Source organism: Phoca vitulina, unplaced genomic scaffold (assembly GCF_004348235.1).
Source record: "Phoca vitulina isolate PV1807 unplaced genomic scaffold, GSC_HSeal_1.0 scaffold12, whole genome shotgun sequence".
Classification (NCBI taxonomy): domain Eukaryota; kingdom Metazoa; phylum Chordata; class Mammalia; order Carnivora; family Phocidae; genus Phoca; species Phoca vitulina.
The window spans coordinates 26,918,056-26,941,720 of NW_022589715.1; the positions used below are offsets into that span (position 1 = coordinate 26,918,056).

Below are 23,665 nucleotides of genomic sequence, written 5' to 3' on the forward strand. Positions count from 1 at the left end.
CGTACTGATTCCTAATGACTTGTGGTTCCACTGAGCAATGTCGGTTTATGCCAACTTTGTATAAATTGTATGAATAATGCAAAATTTGTCCTTGATCTTTAAATTGTTTCTTCTGCCAACCTCTCCTCCTCACGGTCCTGTTAACCTTGTGTCACCTTCTGCCGGAGGCCTGGGGTGGGGAGGACGCGCTTGGGCACTTACCACGGTGCAGCAGAGGGGCCAGAACCACCAGAGGAGAGCCAGGGCCAGCAGCAGGAACAGGATCAGCAGGGCAATCGCCAGGATGGAGCCGTCGGACTGTGGGGCCAAGAAGGAAGGTGGTCAGCAGTGGGGCAGGCCACGGGTGTGACCAGCGACACCTGGAGCCTCCCCCTCCCCGCCCTCCCATCCCCAATATGCAGATTTGGGGCCCAAAGGAGAGCACAGCTTGCCAAACAAATGGTTGAAACTCTGCCCAGCATTCTGGGCAACACACTCCACGTAGCCAATTCTCACGAGAAATGGATTTGTCCTTTCAGAAGGCCTCGCTCTTCTCTTTGGACAACGTGCTGAAGGACCAACCAGGCGAGAGCCAGGGAAGGCGCAACGGGATGTTGAGGTGGCCTGTGACGGCGCCTTGCCTCTGGCCCATCACCCGCTGCCTGGTGACATGCCCCTACTCTCTGGCTCTGCTGTTCCTGCCCTGCACTCAGGGCCCTTCTACTCAGGATTCAGCCTGCTCCCCCGGACTCGTTCACAGAGATGCCCGTCACTGATTCATGCTGCGGAGTCTAGAGCCCGCGGACAGGACGAGATAAAGCAGATGGATTCTAGGGAGGGAGCGGGGAGCTGCTGGTACAGAACCTGGGAGGCAAGGGGAGTGGTGGCTGAGTCAGCACTGCTGTCAGATCAAGTGGCTGTCAAGCTGGGGCCACGGGGTGAGGCAGGCGCCCAAGACAAATCGTGCCCATTTCGAAACATGCCGAGGCTGGTCCTGAAAGTAGACATGGTTGCCGCGGCCTGTGATGGCGGTTAGCTTTTAGCAAACAGAGATCCCGCTCCGGGTCCGGATCCTACAGCTGCCAGTTCACGCAAGCCGGTTTAAGTCTCCTCCACCTGCCCTCGCTCCCAGCTGCCGGGAGTGGAAATGGGCACAACTTTTGGGGGGTGGGGGGAGCGGGCAGGTTGAGGAGCAGATTGTCACAGGTATTAATTGTCATGGTACTCTTTCTGAGCAAAGCTGGAAATTCCACTTTTAGCCCCCCAAAATGATCAGGTATGGTCGCACCTAAATGTTTTCAATTAAGGACTGGCTAATAATACATTATAGAACTACCGTGCCATTGATTACCGTGTACACGTTGTTTTCAAATAATATTTAAATGAGTCATGAGAAAACATTCCTGATATAATGAGTGGATTTATGTATAAATGTCAGGAGTGAGAGAGAAAGACTGAGGGGTATTTATTGAAGTATTATTAGTGGTTTTGCGGGTAGTGGGTTTACGGTAATTTTCTTTAAAAAAAAATCTGTCTTTTGGGGCGCCTGGGTGGCTCAGTCGTTGGGCGTCTGCCTTCGGCTCAGGTCATGATCCCAGCGTCCTGGGATCAAGCCCCGCATCAGGCTCCTTGCTCAGTGGGGAGCCTGCTTCTCCCTCTCCCACTCTCCCTGCTTGTGTTCCCTCTCTTGCTGTCTTTCTCTCTGTCAAAAAAAAAAAAATAAAAAAAATCTGCCTTTTTTTTTTTAAACAATTTGTAGTAAGAAGATACACTACTGAAGTTGTTCTTTGAAAATCTGTCCTTGGGGCTCCCCACTTTGGTGTATGCGTTCGCCTGGCCCAGATGTTCTTACCCAGGGCCCGTGGACCTATGGGGTACACAGAGGGGTTCAAGGGGATGGAAGCTTGTGACCCTCTCCAAATTACACCCGTGATCACCATGACCTGTGTCTTCAGGGGTGACCGCTGGCCGCATCATCAGATTCTCAGAGCTGCCCCTCACCCCCCAGCCCATCGAGGAGGAGCAAGGTTGGGCGGCCTGTTCAGGGGAGTGCAGCAGGTTAATGGAAGCTTTGGGACTTGACTCACTCCCACTCTGAGTGCTCAGTGGGGGTTCCTGGAAGCCGTTTAAAGGCAGCTCTTACTCCTTGGAATGTCTTTGATGAAAAAGCCAGGGAACTGAACACCCTGGTCCAGCCCAGCCAAGGCTCGGGAGTGCTGGAGTGCCCCTGAGGGAGGCGCAGCCTCACAGGTGGGGGTGCGGGGCTGGGCAGTGGGTGCGGAGGGAGCACAGGTGCCAGAGGATGGACATGGCCGCGCCGGAGAGGCTGCCGCTGGACCCACAACGTCCATGCAGAGAGGGATGCTCTCGGCAAGGACACAAGGAAATCATGAGTGTTTCCCAAACTTACTGCTAGGCAAGGGTAACTCTTAACCCCTCAGTCTCTGCATTCCACACCCATAAATGGCGACACCCAACCTCAGCCGCCCCACTGCATTGCCGGCAGGACGAAGGAGCCACGTAAGGTGCCTGCAGACTGGCGGGCCCCTGGCACGGAAGCTATCATGTCGAACACAGCGCTGCGCCTCGCCCTCCCCCCGTGTCCTCACCACAGCAAACACGGTGGGCGTTGCAGATCATAAATCTGAGGGCACTTAGAACAATAAATAGGTTTGGTTACTGAGAGGCTCATAAAACAGCAGTGTTTTAGTATCGAGTTGTAATTTAGTGAAGCTTACAGATTTCATTTATTCCCATTATACTCAATCTCCCTGCTCCTGATTTTATTTTTCCCTTTAGATAGAGGAACTGAAGCAGAAAGGCTCAGCTATTGTGGGGAAAAGTTTTTACTTCTTTCTGGAAGAAGGAGAAGATTTCCTGCGAAGCAAGGAGGGAGAAGGACCTGCCTGGCCTGCAAGGGGAGAGAGGAGGCTTCTGCCCCAGGGAAGACTTCCTGGGGTGAGACACACCTATGTCTGGCTTTCCTCCAGCCAGGCTGGGTCCGTGCCTTACAAGCTGCAGCTCTCCTGGGCTGTAGTGGATGGGGTGGGGGGGATGGGGAGGGGGACGGGGAGGGGAAAGGGGAGGAGGAGGAAGAGGAGGGGAAAGGGGGAGGAGGAGAAAGGGGAAAGAGGGGAAGGGGAGGAGGTGGAGGAGGAGGAGGAGGAGGAAAGGGAGGAGGAGGGGGAAGAGAAGGAAGAGGAGGAGGGGGAGGAGGAGGGGGACAGCCGTGGGGCTCAGGAAGGGGTAAGGTGCGATGAGGGGAGTGGGAACCCACAGGGCCAGGAGCTCCTGGCGGGACTTTGTCCTGCTCTGGAGACAGCCAGGGATACAGTCCCTAATGCACTGCCTGCTTTTCTAGCACTTACCACCATCATTAACATATATACCCAGTGCGAAAGAGTCACCATCAAACACACGGCAGGAATTTTTGATAAACTTAGACCTGAAGCCAATGTTTTCCTGGGAGATAGCATGTACATGCAACCCAGAGGGTCCTTCACATACTCATTCAGCAAACGTTTATTGACCATCTGTTCTGTGCCCATTGAGCTGACCTCGGGGATGCGGGATCGATTAGACAGAACCCAGGTGCTCACGGTCTGCCGAGGACGTTGTATAAACAATGAACCGCATGCAGGGGGCTGCGTGTTATTCAACAGCGGTACGCCCAGCACCTTATGTGTCAGATATTGAACGATATAGACGGTCTCCACTCTTAAAGAATTTACATTCTGGTGGAATAAGGATGATGACGACGATGAGGGTGATAATCGTTATTCGTAAAACTAATATATATTAAACACTTACTATGTGCCAAAGACTGTTCTTTCTATGTACTAACAGGCTTTCCCTAGGCTAGCTCATGTAATTTTCATTAACAACCAGATGAATTTAATAATATTATTTCTCTCAGAGATAAAATTCCTGAGGCAAGGACAGGTGAAGACACTCACCCTAGGTCACAGGAAGAAACCAGAATTTAATCTGGGCTGTTCGGTTGCACACCCCACAGTTTAACCAGCAGGCTGTTGCTCTCGACAAGTGCTAGGAGCCGAGGGCCGGGGAGGTACCACTCCAGAGAGGTGATGGCACTGGGGCTCTGGCCCCGGAGGGTGGAGGAGAGGTTGGCACTCCTGCTCTGCAGGGCATGGGGTGGGAGTGAAAGGGCTGGGGGCCTCACTGTCAGAGGCCATGCAAGCCCAGCGGAGGAGCATGGCTTCTATTCTGAGCCGAGGGACCTGGGGGCGGGGGCGGGCACTGTTTTCAGATTTGTTTCTCAGGAAGCAAATGCTATCGACATTCTAGAGTATGGACTCCAGGAGGGAAAGACAGGGGGTCAAAGGCCCAGGTGAAGGGCTGCAGAAATGCTTTTCTAGTTCTTCCAGGATGACCTTTTAGAGGGTCACCCTTCCGAAACTTTTGCATTTTCACGGATGTGTTCATTACTAATATTACTAACAATAGCTGACCGTTATTGCATGCTGTCTACATTCTTGGCGCTCTGCAAAGTGTTATATATACATTATCTCATTTAATTAAGTGCGCCTTGTTAAAGCAGTCTTCTAAGAATCATTCTTCCCATTTTGCGGGGAAGGAAAATGGAAACTCAGCGAAGGTATGTAACTTACCCAAGACCTTCCATATACCACTTACATACATATTTAGATGCCCACAATTTTAATGTTGCAAAACTGGAATTGAACCTTCATAGTCTGATCTTAGAACCTCACTCTCCTCCCACTCAACTATCATAATATCAGATTGATATTTATCAGATCGATAAAAATTCACTGAAGAGGGGCACCTAGGTGGCATAGTCGGTTAAGCGTCTGACTCTTGGTTTTGGCTCAGTTCATGATCTCAGGGTCCTGGGATCGAACCCCAGGTCGGGCTCCCTGCTCAGTGTGGAGTGTGCTTGAGATTCTCTCTCTCTCTCTCTGTCCCTCCCACTCATACTGTCTATCTCTAAAATAAAAAAAATAAAAAAAAATCTTTTTAAAAATTCACTTAAGAAATATCCACACTTTAAAGGCTAAACCGTAAGAGGCTGCGTGAGAGATGGAGACCATATTTGGAGTGGCTGTATCTGCTCCCATGGAAGCTTCACCCACGTGGCCTGGTGTGGATCAGCGTGTCACATGGGTGAGACTGTATTTCAGAGTGAAGTCAGAAGGGGACGAGGACCAACAGCAGAGCCCACCTTCCCCTTAGAGTCTTGGCTTGGAGTTTCAACCAATAACCTTGTGAAGTGGGATTGATAACTCATGCAAGGATGGCCTCATGTAACCTGTTGGATGTGTATCAGTATGTAGTATCCAAATACATACACATCTGCACTGTTTAGTAAATGGCATTTGCTTTAGTCATGAAATTAGTCACTTATTCTAAACCAGTTCTTTTGCATCTTTCCCAAGTCCCAAAATAAAGAACCCCCTTGGGTGCTAAGGATCAGGCTCTGCCTTTGGCCGAGAGGCGTGTGGAATGTTTCAGAGCCCACACACTGTAATGTAGTGCCCCAGAGCATAGCTCTGTTCCTTTATTCTGGTACCAATTGCCTTGACTCCTTGGGCGCTGGCCACTGACTTGCCCTCCTGTGTCCCAGCTCACTATCTATTGGCCTATTCCCCAAAGCTTATTGCTGGATAATTCTAGGAGGGTCATGGGCTGACTATTCCTCTCAGCCTGACTTAGGACAGGTGTGTGGGCTCAGTCTCTGCTCTCCCCCTTCTCCAGGGCAAAGGGGGGTCAGGACTGAAGAGACCCCTAGGCCTACATGCTCACACCACAGGGCTGAGTGGGGCCATTTAAGTCAGTGACTCCAGTTACAGAATTGTGCCTGCACAGGTCGAGGATGGCTAGGGGATGGCAGGGGGCAAGGTGGCTTCTGAGAACTCATAATTCCAGCAGGTACCAGCCTCCAGGCTGATACAGATGCATACTCCAAGCCCTCTGAGAGTCCTCACTGGGGAGGGAAAATCTGAGGTAGGGACCTGATTCTATGACCAAAGTGAAAGCAGAAGCTGACTTGCTTAGCAAACTCTGACTCTGATGCCTGTCTTTGCCGGGTAGCCCCCGTGTTGTAATTTTCCAGAAACCTTCAAAAGATTTCAGAGGGAAAAAAGCCAGCAGATAAATAGCCAAAGACTGATTCCTACCATTGTTATTTTTCCAACAGCCTAAATATCAATGCGAGTTAAATTCTTGTTTTATTTAAAAAGTGAAAAGAAAGTTTAAAAAAATCAACATGATCTTCAATTAGAAAAATATTTGGCAGGAGGTGGGGGGCTCGGGATGTGTGACTAAGGCTGCAAGGCAGGTGGGAAAGCGAGCAGAATGAGGTGATGTCTCTTGCAGTTGCGGGGATAGAGGGGGGAAATCATCTGTTTCCTTCGGTGAATAGTTTTATGCTTTCTTAAACCCAAGGGCAGGCGGTGCTCAGCCCTGCTCCCTCCCTCTGGTCAGGTTATGGTTGTTAGAGTGACCATCCCTGAAGGCTGCCTGGCTTGAAAGGCCAAATGCCCGCCTCCTAGCTTTCTTTTATTCCTTCTGTTCCCAGCTCACCGAATGAGGGCATCTCTTATTTGGTAGGTTGTAGGTAATTTTGGATTTCTGATGCAGGGCACGAGGGGGAGGGATGGTGTCTGGGCCCGTTTTGCATGGTGCTGAGAGAGAGAGGGGCAGGCTTCGGGACCATAGAGCATCCAGCACTGCTCCTCCTTTCTGTTTGTTTTGGGGGTTGCCATGGTAAAGAGAGGAGGATAACATTGAAAGGAATCAGTGGGAGATTGGGGGACGCTCAGCTTAGAGAAACTCTGTGCTATCCCACATCTCACGGTTGGGTTTGGACTGGGATTCTGCCCCATGCCCCGCATGGCTCATTATGTAGCCGGTGAAGCGTCTCGGTTAAGGAGGGAGCATTTTTCCCCACTCCTGTGTGTCCTTCCATGTCGAGGGCACCCTGTGTGTGCAGACCTTCTCTTCCCCTTTACTCATTCAATGAAGAAGGCCTGAGTGAACCAAGCACGATGCTATCTGTTCTCCCTGTCCCTCCCAGAGCATGCTGCTCCCACAGGTTGAAGCTGGTGTCGCTGGGAGGCCCGATGCTTACACAATTTGGGGGAGCCTCTTTAAGAGAAAGAACATAAGAATATAAATGCAAAATTATGAGGGCCCCTCCCAGGGCCTTAGGAGGAGTAGGAGGGACCCATTCAAGTCAGCAACCTTGCAGCTCAAAGCTCGGCTGCCGGGTAACTCTGCTCCTGGCTCTAATCTTCCCTGTACAAGCCCCATGCCCACGATGAGACTGGTAAACCTATTTAATTCTGGACTTCAGTTTCCAGCCTATTTGCTGCTACCCTCAGTCTTTAGCCTACAATAATAAAGGCAATAGTGAGGTTCACCTATCATTTTGGGGGCGTCTCATTTGTGTGAGACATATAAAGAAAGCGTTCTATGCTTTGTTACTTCCACCACAGTGGCCCCGCCAATATATCCTCTTTCCACATCACCCAGGACGGGCCATGGCAATGGTAACGATGAGGTCTGACAACAGCACACATAGATTATTAACCGAGGGGTTCTGAGAGCCCTCACTGACGGCGGTGGGTTAGCTGTTGTTCTAGGATCTCTGCCAGGTTTTGTAGATCCGCGTATTAACGCGAACTACTGAAGAGATCAGATCCTTTCACGTGGTTAGACTAGGCTAGCTTTTCAACATTTAACATGAAAGAATGAACTAGCAGGTTTATTCTGCCACATTGAAGGGCCATTAGCCAGACTCTGCCAAAAATATGACAAGAAAATAGCTGGTGATCCATTCGAGCTTCTTAAAAGCTGGCAACGAGATGTCCCTGGATTCAGTTGGTGACCGATGATGCCATAGGGCACGTCAGGACGCAGCGAGGCAGGTGGTGACGGCGTGAGGCTACCCAGTGGCTCCTCTTCATCTCCTCCCTCCACCCTGACCCCTGGCCCTTCGTCTCTGCTACTGAGTGAGGCTGTGTTTGAAGCCCTCAAGGGAAAGTGACCCGTTCTCCAGGGCAGCTCTGGTCTATGACCTTGCCATTTCATGGCAGCCTGCTGGTTCTAAATCCCGAAGAGGCCGTCCTGGAGAGAGGGAAATGTGCAGAGATCAAGAGACTTGTCTTCTTCAGATGAGAGGTCCCATGGAGGCAAGGGGGGTGCCCTGCACCCCGTGTTGCGGCCCCCTCAGCTCCAGGTTGCTTTCCTCCCTCCCAGGACACGGGCTGGCACTTGGGAGGTGTCACATTCCAGGGCTCTGAAGTGGAATTCAGAACTATCCTGAGCAGCTGCTCTGAGCTCTGTTTCCTGCTCAGACAAAACTGGTGGAACATGGGCAAGTTTTATTTTGTAAGATGAAATTTTAGTCATTTTATTGCTGCTGAGAAGTTCTGGATGGGCAAGGCTCAGAGACCAAGATTCTCTCTCTCTCTCTCTTTTTCATAGCTTATATATCCTGACTATTATTTCTCGAAGCAACTTTAGCGATTATCTAACTTCTCCACCCAACCCACCCTGCATTTTATTGGAGTTCTATTCTCCCTGCGTCTGTGACTAGTACTGGACTCTCCTGAGCCTCCTTCCTCCTCTCTGATGATCCCTTATCCACCTTCCTCAGGGGCTGCTCCCTATATTCAGTCCCTTAAATATTTGCATGGACCACGGATCCATTTTTTTGTTTTTTGGAAAGGTATATAGTTTTTATTTTGCTTGAAGCGTGTCTACTTCTTAAATTCACTTCAAAAAATCATGGTAAAAATATACAAATGAAATGTGCCATTTTAACCATTTTTCAAGGTGTACAATTCAGTCTATCTACAATGTCATGCAACCCATGGATGCACTCTCGGTCTGTGCTGGTTTCTTTGTGCCACTCTCCACGGGCTGTCTCATTTCCTTTCAGAGTTTAAACCCTCATCTCCATACTGAGGACTGACCTCTTTATCTCTAGCCTAAATCTCTCCTCAGTCTGCAGTGTTGGTTGCAGTCAGGGTTGTTCAACTGTCCGGCAGGTCTTACTGATGCCTCAAAGTCAACAGTTCAAACCGAGCTCCTTATTCTCCCCTTCAAGTCTGCTAGTTCTCCTCATTCAATGGCACTACTTACCAACCTAACCTCTTCTTGGATCTGTCCCTGTCTACTCCTCCTCAACACCGCGGATTAGGGTTAGAAACTTATTCTTTCTTTCCTGGACAGTGGCAGCTCTCTCTTCCCTGGTTTCTCCACCACTATCTTGCTACCCCAAATTCCATCCTCTACAGCAGCATCTAGATTCATCCATCTAAAATGTTGTTCTGATAGCTCTAACAGCTCCTCATTGTCTGCACGATTTTGTAACATTTGAGAATTTGATGAAAGTGACACACCCCTTTGCCCAGAAATGTACACAAGTACACATTCACGTTTACACACAAGCTCACAAATTTTGATGACAATTTCAGGGCATCCATCAAATTCCCAGAATCCATGATGGGTCCTTGGCTCGAGGCCCTTCACAGAGAGGCCTCTCTTATTTCTCCAACCTCCTCTCCTCTCCACCTCCCTGCTCACACTTTGTGCTTTGACAAAAGTAAACGTGTGTACCCTCGCTCTACCCTTCTATTGTGTTCTTCTCCCAGAAACACCCTTTCGTCCTTTCATTGCTTGGGTAGCTGTTTCTCATCTTTCACGTCTTAGCTCAGGCAACACCCGATTGATTCCTACCTTGCCTACTTATTGAACCCCTACTCTGTGCTAGGCCCTCTACAAGCACAGGCAGAAAAGATGGACATAGTCTTCGTGATCACAGACCTTGAAGTTGAGTGGGGAACACAGACAAGAAAACATTACCAATGAACTCTGAGTTTGTGCTCTCATCTTATATGTCCACCTTAGCATTTACTGTGTATTATAGAAATGATATCATTATGGGCTTGTCTCTCTCACTGAACTGTAAGCCCCTAGAGGACACAAGTCTGAATTTACCCATCTTTGTAACATGGAGACATAGTACAGTGTTTCAAACATAAAAGGACTTATCACTCAAGTATTTATTAGGTGGGGGGAAATTAGGATTTAGCAGGCTAATGCCTTCAACTGCTAGTAGGTGGCACTGGAACCGATGTTTCCCTAGGCTGCTCACCCCCCCTCTAAGGCCCCATCGCTGGAAACAGCTCACTAACCTCACTGCAAAAAGCTTGGGCTTTGGAATCAAGAAAAGATATTTAAATCCTAATTCTTCTACTTATTAATATGTAGACTTTAAAATATTAATATGTAGACTTTAGATAAGTTGTTCAACTTCTCTTAAATTTCCTTTTCTCTACATATATGAAGTTGAGATAATTCCTACTTCCCAGGATTGATTTGATCCTTAATGAGATAAGAGGTGTAAAGATCCTGGCATATGGCCATCCTTCAATAGATGTGATTTCTCTTTCTACGCCCCCTTGCTTCTATGCCCACGTCATGTTCCTGTTGATGTGCCTGGGCTTGGTCTAGGCGAATGAATTTGATTCCTGTAAACGGTCTCCTGCTAACTGTGGCTGGAGCTATGGTGTTAGTGGGTGGCCCCAGGTTAGGTATTTGGGAGACAACAGGCCCTCAGATGTCCATACCAGTGTCAAGAAAAGGGAAACCCATGTGGGTTTTCCAATGGCAAATTTAATTGCCCTCATTAAAGGTGATCAAATATTAATGTTGGTAAAACATAATCAAACATTATGATTCATTCCTGCTACCTGAGAGGTAATCTGGGCTAGAAACGGCAATAAAATTGATAGACACCGAAGACACTGGGTTCCTTAACCCACAATGTAGGCAGTATAGAAAAAATATTAGGTGAGAATTACCTAAGCCCTAGTGGAACTCCTTTTAAAAAGTATAGCTATAAAGTAATGAGGCTTCTTGTAGTGAACATAGCAAAACCCCCACATCCAAATAAATCTCATTCCCTCCAAACTTAGTGGCTTTGGACGCTGGAGACTCTCCAATGATACAACCATTGCTCAAGGTAGGGACCTGATTCTATGAAACAATCCTGAAACACCTCCCTTAGAACTGTTTTTGAAACCAATTTATAGTCACGTTTTGCTTTTCACCAAGGAGGTTCCCAGCTTGATTAGCTACCATTCACCAGACCCGGTTCCCACAACTTTTAGGGATTGTTTTCATTTCAAAGGATGATGTTTCCCTATTCCCCTATTGAGGATATTCAAATACCATAACTTCGAAGTGATGGTAATTTCAAAGGAGTGCAGAGGATAGTTGGCATTGTGACAGTGTTGTTGGAGAAAGTATATGGCTTTCTAAGGTAAATATTTTGAAGGACTAGCAATCATTTGGATGTGCAAATTCTAGTTTGCTATAAATCTTATGACTTTATGCCTTATGTGAATAAAACCAGAAGGACTTAGATAAGCCATCATTGGTAATGGGATTGAGGGGAGATTGAAGACACACTCCTTCAAATTCGAGCTCGGAGGTCCTTTGTCATGGAAGGACACTCCATCAAGGTTTTCCAGCATCATCTTGGTCTTCTTGTCACCCTGAGCCAGTAGAAACACTTCATCTCACTCACAATGGTAAGGGTGATAATAAGTACATCTTGGATTCATTCAGCACTTTCTTTCCATAAAATGCATAGAGCTTGTTAATCAAAACCAGTTTTTAGAGAATAATTCAGACAAGATGCAGCTCATTAGTACTCAAAATGCCTTAGTTCCTGTGAGTGGGCTGTTAAATAGGATTAGACAGAAAGTTCCTTAGTAATGCTCAAATACGATGACACTGGAAGAGAAAGGCTAATTTCTTATTTCCATTTTTTGTTTCATTACAGGGACTGGTCTCCTTGCCTTTAATGTAGCTTTTTATTTAAGGTATGTGCTTAATTGGTTTTCTTGGTCATCCCTCCCATATTAGTCAGCATCATTATTACCTATTATCAGCAAGTAAGCATACCTACTGTACACTGTTAGCTGTTGCCTTTGATTATAAACTTGGAAAGGTAGAAGCCAGGCCTATGATTTGGGTGGTGTCTCACATACATAGATGCTTACCAGTGGTGACTGATTCCTCAAAACTATGTCTCTGAACTGAATTATAGAGTCTCTGGAAACCAACTAATCATTTTCTGTTGAGTTTCTAACATATAGTCAGCAGCAGGAGACACAGAAAGATGAACACAGTCAGACTCTACTCTTGTAAGATGTCATCACTGTTCAGTTAGAAAGTCAGGACTGATTCACAGGGCTCGCTCAAGGAGCAGCACAGGGTATGTGGAGTTAAACTTGAAATGATGCTGCAAACCACAGTGCTTGAACTCAGAGCAGAGAGAGTTCAGGAGGCTTGCCAAGGTCAGTGAGGCATCCTGGGGCAGATCCAGGCAGCACTTGGCAGGCCTTGAAGCCACGGTGAAATTTGGGTAGGTGGAGAAAAAGAAAGGGCATTCCAGAAGGAAAGTGAAATGTGATCAAAGGCGAGAAGTAGGCACGGACATCACTTTCTTTAGAGTGAGGAGGTATGGAATGCAAATTTTTGATCATCGTCAAACATTTTTATCTATTAGGAATCAATGCATTCACAAATTTTAAGTCCAGCAGGTAAAGGTCAACTGAGGTTGACGATTGGATTCTATCATCAGCAGCATTTGTTAGATATTCATTTAAGTTGAGTTTGTACCTTTATACACATTCTCAAAACCTTGAACTTTTAGATACCTTTTCCAATTCCATGAATTGGGGCAATGAAGGTAAAAGAAATTGCCTTAGCTGCACCTTTCATATTTCCTTGGCCTGCAAATGAAGCAGTTCTCCTGACACTGGGTTGTGTGTAAAAGAAACCCAGGAATATTTTAGTTGTCACTTACTCAAATGCTTTTTAATTTTTTTTTTTTAAAGAAACAAAACATTAAGCCCACTGCTTTGGTCACTGACCAAGCTAACATCTGTTCTAGCAACCACAGTAATGGCAAAGGAATGCTAGTTATAGTTGCTCGTGGCACTGACGGACTCTTGTTTTAGGGAGATATAAATTAAATCACTGACCTCTGAATTTCCTAATGAATAGGGGAGAAGCTGGTTGCTTTGCAAAGCCAAGGTGTTTATATACTCTTGTGGGACTTTGTCATTCTGCAGGAAGCAGAAAGAAGGGCTTGCTGGCTTTTGGGGAGTGCAAACAATATAAATCATGTCAGTCCCAAATAATGTCCTGATCAGAAGTCCCACAAATCATGTCCTGATCAGAAGCAGTCCTGGGACAGCTTGCGATTTGGTGCAATGTGTCCATAAATTGCCCCCCGGGGATAATATGGTCTGGGTTTGGCTGCTGTCTCCTGTAGTTCTGTAATAGTCTAGTCCATGGGTTTTGCCAATTTTGAACCATTTAAGGAGCTGGCAATTATTTCAGTGTTGGCAGAAAGGAGATCATTTGAGGCTCTCTCTTCTTTTTGGCCCTATTTCCCAAACTGTTAATCAGTCCTTCCCTTGCGCCTCCTTTTCTACTTCTGCCCTCCTTCTCCCCTTCTTCCTCCTCCTCCTTCTTCTTTCTCTCTGCTGCCCCCATCTTTCCCCCTCTCCCTCTCCACTCATACACACTTTTTGGACCCTATTTATTTATTTATTTATTTAAAGATTTTATTTATTTATTTGACAGAGACACAGTGAGAGAGGGAACACAAGCAGGGGGAGTGGGAGAGGGAGAAGCAGGCTTCCCACTGAGCAAGAAGCCTGATGCGGGGCTTGATCCCAGGATCCTGGGATCATGACCTGAGCCGAAGGCAGATGCTTAACGACTGAGCCACCCAGGCGCCCTGGACCCTCTTTAAATTGTTCACTTCTTCCTACAATTGTGCCTCTCACAGCTAGATTCACTAATCCAGAACGTTCAACCCAAAAGACTCAAACATTCAGAATAGCTCCAACAACCCAGGAGTAGTAATGAATGGACACACTGGTCACTCACTAAAGATTGTGTACTTAGGACATACACTTACTCTCAAGTTCTTATTCAGAGACTAGAGATTCTTCTTTTATATACAAATTGTAGAAGCTTGGTTGTCTGGTATCTGATATCTTAAACTGTCAAATTAGAAAGGGGGCATCTAGAACAGAAGACACATGTATAATACCAAGAAGTGAGTGGCCAGAAAAAGCAGAACCATAAACTTCAGATAAACCACGGTGTTTGGAAGGGCCAACAGCCTCAGAAATCGAGGGTTTCATAGTGATCTGGCTCACGATTAGGTCATGGCTCAGGATTTTAGCTCATGATAAGATGGTGGAGAGTAACGTGTAATATACAGTATTTTACATCCATTTTTGTACAAAGGCTTCCATAGGAAGAAAGACTAAGGTGTAGGTGAGGGATAAGCTCAATCGACATGTGTTTTCTTGGTTCTCTTGGTTAACGATCTCCCTCCAGCATAGTCCCAACCTGTGACAGCAGTAAGTGTGGTCTGTGGCCCATCTGGTGATAACACAGTTCTTCGGATACACGTCTATTTTTCATCTCCCCTGCCCCCAGCTAATAGTTTTCTTTGTTACTTCTCTATGTGTCTTGTTTTCTATTCTGTTCTTACTTTCATACTTTTGTCCTTCTCTTTTTTTAGAGGGATTTACTCTGTTGTCCTCTAATGTTTTGAGTTCAATCTTGGCTAATTGACTTACAAATTCCTTCTTTTCTAATACAAACATTGAAGGCTACAGATTTCCCTCTGAGAACCCCTTTAGCTGCATTCACAAGTTTTGCTATGTGGCATCTTCATAATTGACTAATTTTAAGTATTTCCTTCATAATTGACTAATTTTAAGTATTTCTTAATTTCCATGAGTATTCCTAATTTCCATTATGACTTTGCTTTGATGTCTGTTCAGTAGGTTTAGATGTCTGTTTGGTATTTCCAAAAATGTGAGATTTTCCCAACTATGATAAGCCCTGCAGTAGCACCACTGGCTATATGATGAAGTTGGCTATAATGTGGTTGGTGATCAGCTCCTGGCCTCTTTCTATCCACCCCTCTCCAAAGGAGAGAGGCTAGAGTTCTCTTTTTCCACAGTGGATGGGGTGGATGGTGGAAAGGAGGTGACTGATCAGTTTTGTTCAGCATATGTTTCTTTTATTTTTGACACAGTACAGACTGATGGGAAATATTTCATTGAATTTAAGATGCATCCTTGTAGATAACTGATTATTTGATGAGCCATTAGGGAAAAATATGGCCAATTAAATGATGATATATTATTGATTATCTGAAAAGTCCCAATTTCAGAGATGTTAAAATGTGCAAAAAGTGTGTCTTAGAATTTATAAAATAATGGTATTTTTCCCATTAGTCTTATAATTGTGTAACCCCTATTTAATGCAACCAAAAAATTCTGGACCCTTCTTAGAACATTTTGCTGTAGCCTCATTGTGTGTCCACTAGATGATGCTTAATTGCATTATTCAAATCATTTGTATTTTATTAACTTTCCTTGGATGGCTTAATCTATTAATTACTGAAAGAATTGTATTTTAATCTTTTGTGGTGGTAGATCTATCAATTTCTCTTTGTAATTCTGTCAATATTTGTTTCATACATGCTGAGGATATGTCATTAAGTTCAGACTAGAATTATACCAAGTTAAGTGTTCCTTTTAACATTATGTAATGGTCCTTTTTATACCAATAACTTTTTTTGTTTATCTAATATTAATATAGCTATACTAGCTTTTGGTTGTTATTTTTCTGATATAACTTTTCTCATGCTTTGATTTCCAACCTTATATTTTATTGAATGTATTTTTTATTATAAACAGCATACAGTGTGATATTTTTTAAACACAATTTGTCTCTGTGTTTTTTAACTGCTGAGTTTGGTCCTTTATATTTATCTTGGTTATGGATTATTTGGATTTAGCTTTTATTTCTAAAAATAAATATTGCTATCTTATATGTGTTTATCACAGAGTTTCTTGAGAGCATAGATTCAGAAAAAATTTTTTTTTCTTATTTATTCTCAAAACAAGGAAATTTCAAACTTAGGGCAAACATTCTTTAAAATACTTTGAAATAAAAATATTGAAAGTCAATTGCTCAAATATCCAAGAAAAACAAATCAGCTCCAATCCTCCAAAACATATTTGAAAAGATATGCATACAAGGGTTATCAAAATAGAGATGTTGGCAAACTGTTTTTATTTCAGTTCACAAACAACATTTGATATCTGAATTCTGCATTCTGATATTCCTGTGGTCTTTTGCCCTTTCTAATGACAGTATGAGAAACCACAGGTCATCTTGTTAAAATAATAATAATAAAAAGTACTAGATATTGTGAAAAAGACCTTGAATTATGTATAGATTTCCTGCAACTAACTAATAAAGAGATGAGAATGATTTATGACTAGTATATCAATTGTTTGTAAACGAGAAGGTGTGTTTTGAGGTTATTTGAAACAAGCAGTTCTCAGAAGGAGCTCAGAAGGAGCACACTTTGGTCTGAAGTATAATCTCTTTTGTATTAGGTGGAGGTTGGCCAATTTGAATTGCACTAAGACAAACCATCTCCGGTGTCACCTGCAAAAGGATCTCATGTTTATTTTCAGAATATAAAAGCTAAACTCAGTTGTTATACTACATAGGACTTCTAATGTTTACCTTACTCCTTCACCAGCTTACTTTTAGTTTTAGAATTACAGAGTTTCAGCGCTGGAAGGAGTCTGAAAGCTAAGTCCAACTGCCTGTCTGAGGCTTGAATGGCATTTACATAGTTCTGCCAACTTGTCAAGTTGCTGTGCTTGAATACAACCCGAACAGGGAACTCACTGCCCCCTGAAGCAACAGGGAACTCACTGCCCCCTGAAGCAGCCAGTTACATAGACCATTTTAAAAACTGAGCCACAAACTGGCTATCAGCCTATTCTACTCCTTGGATCTATACAATAAAAGCAGACACTCTTGTCTCAGGACAGCCCTCCAAATACTAAAAACAGCCATCAAGTCTTCCTTTGTCTCAAGCCAAAGAGTCCCAATTCTGTAGAATATTCTATGTAACCTACCATATTTGGCAATACTTTTCAAATATTCAGTTTCTCTAGGCTCTCCCTTGAAGCATCTTGGTATTTCACACAATACTTAAATGAGATTTTACCTCCACCAAGTTCAGAGGTTCTGTTGCTTCTTTAGTCATAGATACGATATTTCCGTTAATTCAGAAGCCAGAGCCTCTTTGGAAACCACATCTGCGCTGATTCTTACAGAGCTTACAGCACAGGGTAAGGACTAACTCTGGATATCTACTGTGTACCAGGCCAGCTATTTAAGGACCAGGATTTCAGCCCCCACATCGATCTGATCCCAGAGCCCATGTTTATTCCCATTTTTCTTCTCCAACTAGTCTTTCCCCTGTGTTTTGTTAAACCACATCTTTCAAAGGATATATTACCTATAATTACAGCAATAATAAAGTAAAGGCCATCCTTTTTCAGGGCTGAGTACTAAATGCTAATGAGTCACTTGTAGCCCTGGGGCTGTGCGTTGGCCACTTTTGGTACAAAGTTCCCTTCAGATAGCATAAAAGTAATGGAGCCTATTTCCTTTCCAAATGGACAAATTTATAAATCAATGGCATGCAACTTAATGTTATTTTGTTAATATACTTGGAATATGCAAATGATGGATTGATCTTCCTAAAATAATGCTTTGCACTTCTTTTGAATGACTTCCCATTGTCCAAGCTCCACCTCCTGTCTGTCATTTAAATCCTCTTCAAGGTCAGCCTCCTATTTCCCCTCTATGTAGTCTCCTCTTACTCTTCCAGGCTCTGTGAACAGACGGGGGCTAAATGAACAAAGAGAGAGGTGGGTGTGGGAGTGAATTGGACAGGAAGTTGAATAATGTTAGGATGAAGAAAGCTATAGGGTAAAGTCAGAGTGTGGGTCCTGGCCCCACTCTCCTTGACTAGGTGTTTAGAAAGGACTTGTCTTCTCCAGGGGCCATGTCTTAGAATTGAGAAACAGTTCAGGGAGGGTCTTGTTGGGAAAAGGACACTCATGGGATAGAGGTTTTGGGCTGAGTAAATCATGAGCTGCCTACTTGTTCTCCCTGAATTTCTAGAATGATTTGTCCAGCTCTCTCTTGCAAGAAGGTGGAGAACACCTTTTTGGGTAACTGGGACATAGTCCACTAAGTCTAGTAAGTAGACACTCCTCAAAGTGTGTAGTGCTTGTGTCAAGTGACTTATCCGAAGGCCTGTGTGGAGGTTCATGAGTTTTTGGAACGGATGGAGGAATTTCTGGGTGCCTGCATGATATTTGCCTTTGTACCCCAAAGTGTAAAATATATACCTCTTGGAGTATATATTATGTTTTGCTGCCTATGTTGTGGGTTCTGGAGGGCATGCAGGTTCTTCTTTGGGTCCTTAATATTTTGCCTATAGTACTATTTTAATACACATTGATCTTGATATTTGGCCCCATTTTTCCACCAACAACTTCCTTCCTACACATCTTTCCTTACTGAAGGGACGCACATGCTTACAGGTGTTGGTATGAAGTATCTACCCCAAAGATAGCTACCTATTTTGATTTATGGACTGTTTTGCTGACCTTGGAAAAGAAATAGAAGAAAATAGTCTTCTCTGATTTCTACTTTTTTCTGAAGAGCATGCAATAATATTTTATTATGTTGGAAAGCGAGATTGCCACTCAGCACAGGCTACTGGACTCATTCCCTACCAAGCTGGTGAAATTCAAGCAATTTTGGCAAGGACAGCCATGCCAACTGTCTGTTTACCTACATAGTCCTATGACTTCAAAACCAGGCTGGATTTGCATCTTTCCAAGTTACTTCAAAGAAATTAGTAACAGGATTGAACTGATTTGCAAAGTGAACCCGGGAAGGTGCCGAGGACAGAGCTCTGAAGGCAGTTCTGGGAGGTGGTCCTTACCCCCTCTTTGTAGCCTCTCCTGGGTAAAGCCACCACAACCTCCATCTGTGAGGGCCAGCACACCCCCTTTGGAGCCAGCCCTGAGAGAATGGGTGAGCTGCCACAGCCTAAGTTTCTGGTATTTCAGTGTGAGCTCAGGCCATGCCAATGCTCCCCAAGTCACGACTTTTTTACAGTTACTTAGATTCTTTTTTTTTTTTCCCTGAAGATAAGAGGTATTTATTTCTTGAATGAGGAAAGATTGGAAGTTAACATGAAAACTGCATCATGTATGATGTTTACATTAAATATTAAAGAAACTCCAAACTGTGGCAGATAGGGAAGGGCTTTCCAACTGGTCCCTGTTGTTTAGTTTTGGACCTGTTCTCCTGATACTCCATCCCAACCAATCACAGCCACAGTGGTCCAAAACATGCCTTTACCCAGGCCATACCTTTAGCAATTGCCTACTCTCTTTCTGAGTTCACGTATCGTCTCTTCTGTTCTCAGATTCCCCAGACACTCTACTTCATGCTCTCACAAGGCATTGCTCAATTCTCTAGTTAAGAACTTATCACATTAAATTGCAATTCCTTCCAGACTTGTCTGTTCCCCAAGTCTTACATCTTTGTGTTCTTTGTGCTTACCTAATATAGTTACCTAGATTCTCTATCAGTCGCTATGGTTTCTGCCTCACTCCCAGCCTTGTGCTGTAGACCCTCCATGGACCGGCGGCCTCCCCTGAATCTCGATCCAGTTGAATGGGCTATTTCTAGATCCCTTCTCCTGGTCTGCACCCCTGGCAAGAGTCTTCTCCTAGTGGAGCTGGTGCTGTTCTGAGGAGGTCTTTGACTACTGCCCTGTCTGGGTAACAACTATGGTTGTAGTTTCTCAGCTGGCAGATTTGTCCCTCTTAAATCATGCCCAAGCTCGCCATGCTCCTTGGATGTGTACACTGGGTTGCTGGCCATCCTCTTTGGAGGACTATCTCCCAACCAGCTCAGTGGCCCCTGTTCTAATCCTGCTGTATTCTGGCTCTCTTTCTCTCCTACCAGCGGTGCCATCATGATCTCAGTATGACCCAACTGAGTTCATTCATTCATTCACTCATTCAGTTACCAACTATCTGCTGAATACTACGTGCAGGCATTGTGCCAGGTGCTGGATTGCAATGGTGAACAAGACACAATCTTTGTTCTTTCCTCAAGAAGCACATGTGCTACACTGTGCATGGGAGGCAATTTTTCTTTTCAATATCTGTGTTGTTGTTTTTTACTCCAAGTCTCCAATTGTGCCCGACATATAACCTATCTCTGTATGGTAGCTGGAGGCCCACTCTTTTGTGAGACATTGGGAGCCATAAAATGTTAAAAACAATACTGATGCTCACTGGGCCCTCTCTTCCTGAAACAAGGAGCGACAATTCTATGGCTCACTAAGCCTTACTGTGAGAGGTGGAAGCAAAGGGAATACTTGGAACGTGGAAAAGAGGCATTTGGAGAGAAAGTTTTATAGTCTTCGCCTGGCAACACAAAAGGGAGAAGATCCCTAGACTGGTCACATTGGGCTAAAATTATTTTCAGCAAATTCTTATTTTTATACCAGAAAATACTGTCCAAAAGAAGGAACATAAAAGAGAGGGCCTGATTTTAAAATCTTGGGATTCTTAAATGAGTGAGGTTGGGAGTAAATCAAAAGAATAAATCATTTTTTAAAAATAAATTTTAATGATTTTTTGTAAATTTTGGAGGACAGTTTGTATCAGGTAAGCATAATAATAAGAGTCTTATGTGTTTAAGATTTACCTGGCAAGCTTATTAGAATGCAGACTCCTGGGCTCCCTCCAAGAAATTCTAATTCTTCAGAGTTTCTCAAACCGGTATGACTGACATTTTGGACTAGATAATTCTTTGTCATGGGTGGTGGCACGCCTGTGCATTGTTGGTGTTTCTTTCTCTCCCTTTCAAACAAGTATCAGTAGAAAAATACCACTAGTTTCAGAAAAGAACAGTCTGAATTCATGAAAATCTGAAGGATGAAATGGTTAAAAAAAATCCTTGGGAAATAACACCACGTTCATCCCCATAACACCAGGTTCAATCCCCATACTCCCAAACCATGGCGAGTTGTAGCTACTTCAGGGGACGCTGGAAGATCCAGTCTGTTGTGAACTCCCTTCCTGAAGTTGCATTTCTCTTCTGCACGGAATGGTACCTCCTCTGATCAAATGCCTCCAGACAGTCTCGGCATGATAGACCATTTTAATAATAATAATAGGAATGTTTATGTGGTAATAATGCAAAAACTTTAGTAAATACTTGTTTTAATTCATTCTTTGAAATAGGCTAAGTATTCCCCTAATGTTCCTGTTTCCTTGGTTCATTTACTGAGAAATTCCTTTTTTCAAAAATAGTGAAGAAATTGCAGCCTAATCCTATTTGACTTTCTACCAGATCGAATTTACTGGTGTTTCCCCTCGTTATCCTGCAGGCAACATCTTCACAATTTTCCCCAGCCTCTTCCTAGAATACAAGCTTATCACGGACTCAAAAGGAATCATAGCTCTTAATTAGGGAAACATTGCCTGTTTATATTCTACAGGGCATGAGCAGCAAATCTTTTTTTTTTTTTTTTTTTTTTAAGATTTTATTTATTTGTTAGAGAGAGAACACAAGCAGTGGGGAGCGGCAGAGGGAGGGAGAAGCGGGCTCTCCACTGAGCAGGGAGCCCCATGCGGGGCTCGATCCCAGGACCCTGGGATCATGACCTGAGCCGAAGGCAGACGTTTAACCGAGTGAGCCACCCAGGTGTCCCGAGCAGCAAATCTTTTCATGAGACAGGCCATTGGACTTCTATTGGCAAGGAAAGAGAATGTCAATAAACTGGTAAGCAGCTGTCATTCTTGGACAGCCCACCAGGTACCCTAATATACTTTGCCTTTAATCTTTGCAACAACCATGCAAGACAGGCCCAGAGACGGGCTCAGGTAAATGTGCCAACGAACACCCTACAAAGTGGAGGGGTTAAGATCCGAAATTAGGACTTCGACTTCATGTTCTGTATTCTTAATTCCTCCCTTGTGCTACAATTATAAAGCCGTTGTTCCAGTTTTGATGCCTCAGGGCTGAGTCTGTTGCATTTTAATTTTTATTCAAAAAGAATTTCTTCGAACAGTGACTTGGCATGGGTCCTCTCCAATTTGCTCAACCTTGCTGCCACTTGTAGCCCGGCTGCTTTTCATATAAAGCAGTAGGGGGAAAGACAGGTTCTCCACGGATTCAGTGTTGAGTTTAGAACCTTATGTCAAACTTCAGGTCTCTTTCCTTTTTTCAAAGATGGTGATTCTCTAATACACTGGAAACCAATATCAATCAAATCCTGATCATAATTAATAGGAAAGGGTATCAGCTGGGCCTGATTGTTACATACAGGCTGATCGAGGGCACAGAGTGTGCATCCTCAGAGAGTAGTTGCCAACCTGAGAAATGGCCCCAAATTAAGAAGGTACCAGAAACTGAAACAAAATGAGAGGAAAAGGAAAAAAAAGGTTATGGTTCCCGGAAGGGACCAAGAATTAACTGTGCTCTCAGGCATATCTAGTCCTTCCTCAGGTTGGTTTCTCTTTAGCCTACAGCCTCTTCCTGCCTCTTCACCGAAATTATCATTTTTCAAATCACCATTTGGGTTGTCTCCTCCGTGAAGCCCTCGTGTCTCTTCTTGAATTCGCTCCTTCCTCCCCATTCTGAAATCCTACAGCATTTACACCTGGCTCCCACCATCTCGTTCTTTATTTACACAGTCCTTTATATGTTTGTTGAGCTCTTTCTCCAAGTGGATTTTACGCTCCTTACGGGTAACAACTTCGTAAAATGTAAATGGAACAGTGATGACACAGTAGGACTTCAAGAAATACTTGCTGAGGGATTCTTTGATTTTTATACACTTTGGTTGGGAAATTATAAAATTTGAAGGGATTTATGTAAAAGAAGACCATCTTTCATGAAAAATTCTTTAAGGTGCTAACATCTGCTTGCTTTGCTTTCAAAAAGACAAACTTCTTTTAAGTATTTCCCCTAGGGCAGCACCATAGTCGTGATGTTCCCCGCTGTGGCTAGAGGCTGGGGAACTGGAGGGACGCAGGCCAGTTGAGACTCTAAAGATGGGATGTATTTACATATGCTGGTGAAAGGACTTTGGATGTGACCATTTTCTAGAGTCCGGGAGTCCTGGAGCTCCACAAAGTTTACCATTTGTATAGGAATCTTTTAGCTCTTGGATGGAAAAAACTCTTTCCTGTAAAACTTCATGGAATTTCTGCTCCTGGCAGGGACAATAGTTATTCATTGTGGATCTTGAAAACTATGGCATGGTTGTCCAAATGGGCACCAAATAAAGCGAGGAAAGAAAAGTCTCAACTACATATTTTAAAATTATTTTTGGTTCCAGGTGATGGGCGGGGCAGGCTGTGACTGGCATCGACAAGACTAAACCCTTTACTCAGACCCAGGGGATCACTTCTGATCTAAAAACCTTGTCCTCCAAACCAGCTGCTGAAGAAACAAATGCAAGTCCAAGACCTTATGTCATATCCTGAATGGCCACACATTCCACCTGCGATGGCTTCAGTCTTTTAAATTTGAGCTTCTGTGGAGGGTCCTATTGGGGATTGGGATTTTCTGTTTAACTATAGACCCATTTTTTTCCCCTAGATGATTTTGACCATCTCGTCTGCCTCCTTTCAATCACCTGTGCTTGGCTGAGTGACAGACATGGACCCCT

At 44.3% G+C, this 23,665-nt stretch overlaps 1 protein-coding gene across 1 annotated transcript in view; it reads right to left on the reverse strand.

Moving 5' to 3' along the window:
- The window catches only part of ANTXR1 (ANTXR cell adhesion molecule 1), a 217,337-nt gene that overhangs the window by 86,338 nt on the left and 107,334 nt on the right, over window positions 1-23,665 (reverse strand). Inside the window, exon 13 of the mRNA XM_032410814.1 lies at window positions 202-297. Coding sequence (XP_032266705.1) covers window positions 202-297 — 96 coding nt within the window. The remainder of the gene's footprint in view (window positions 1-201; window positions 298-23,665) is intronic.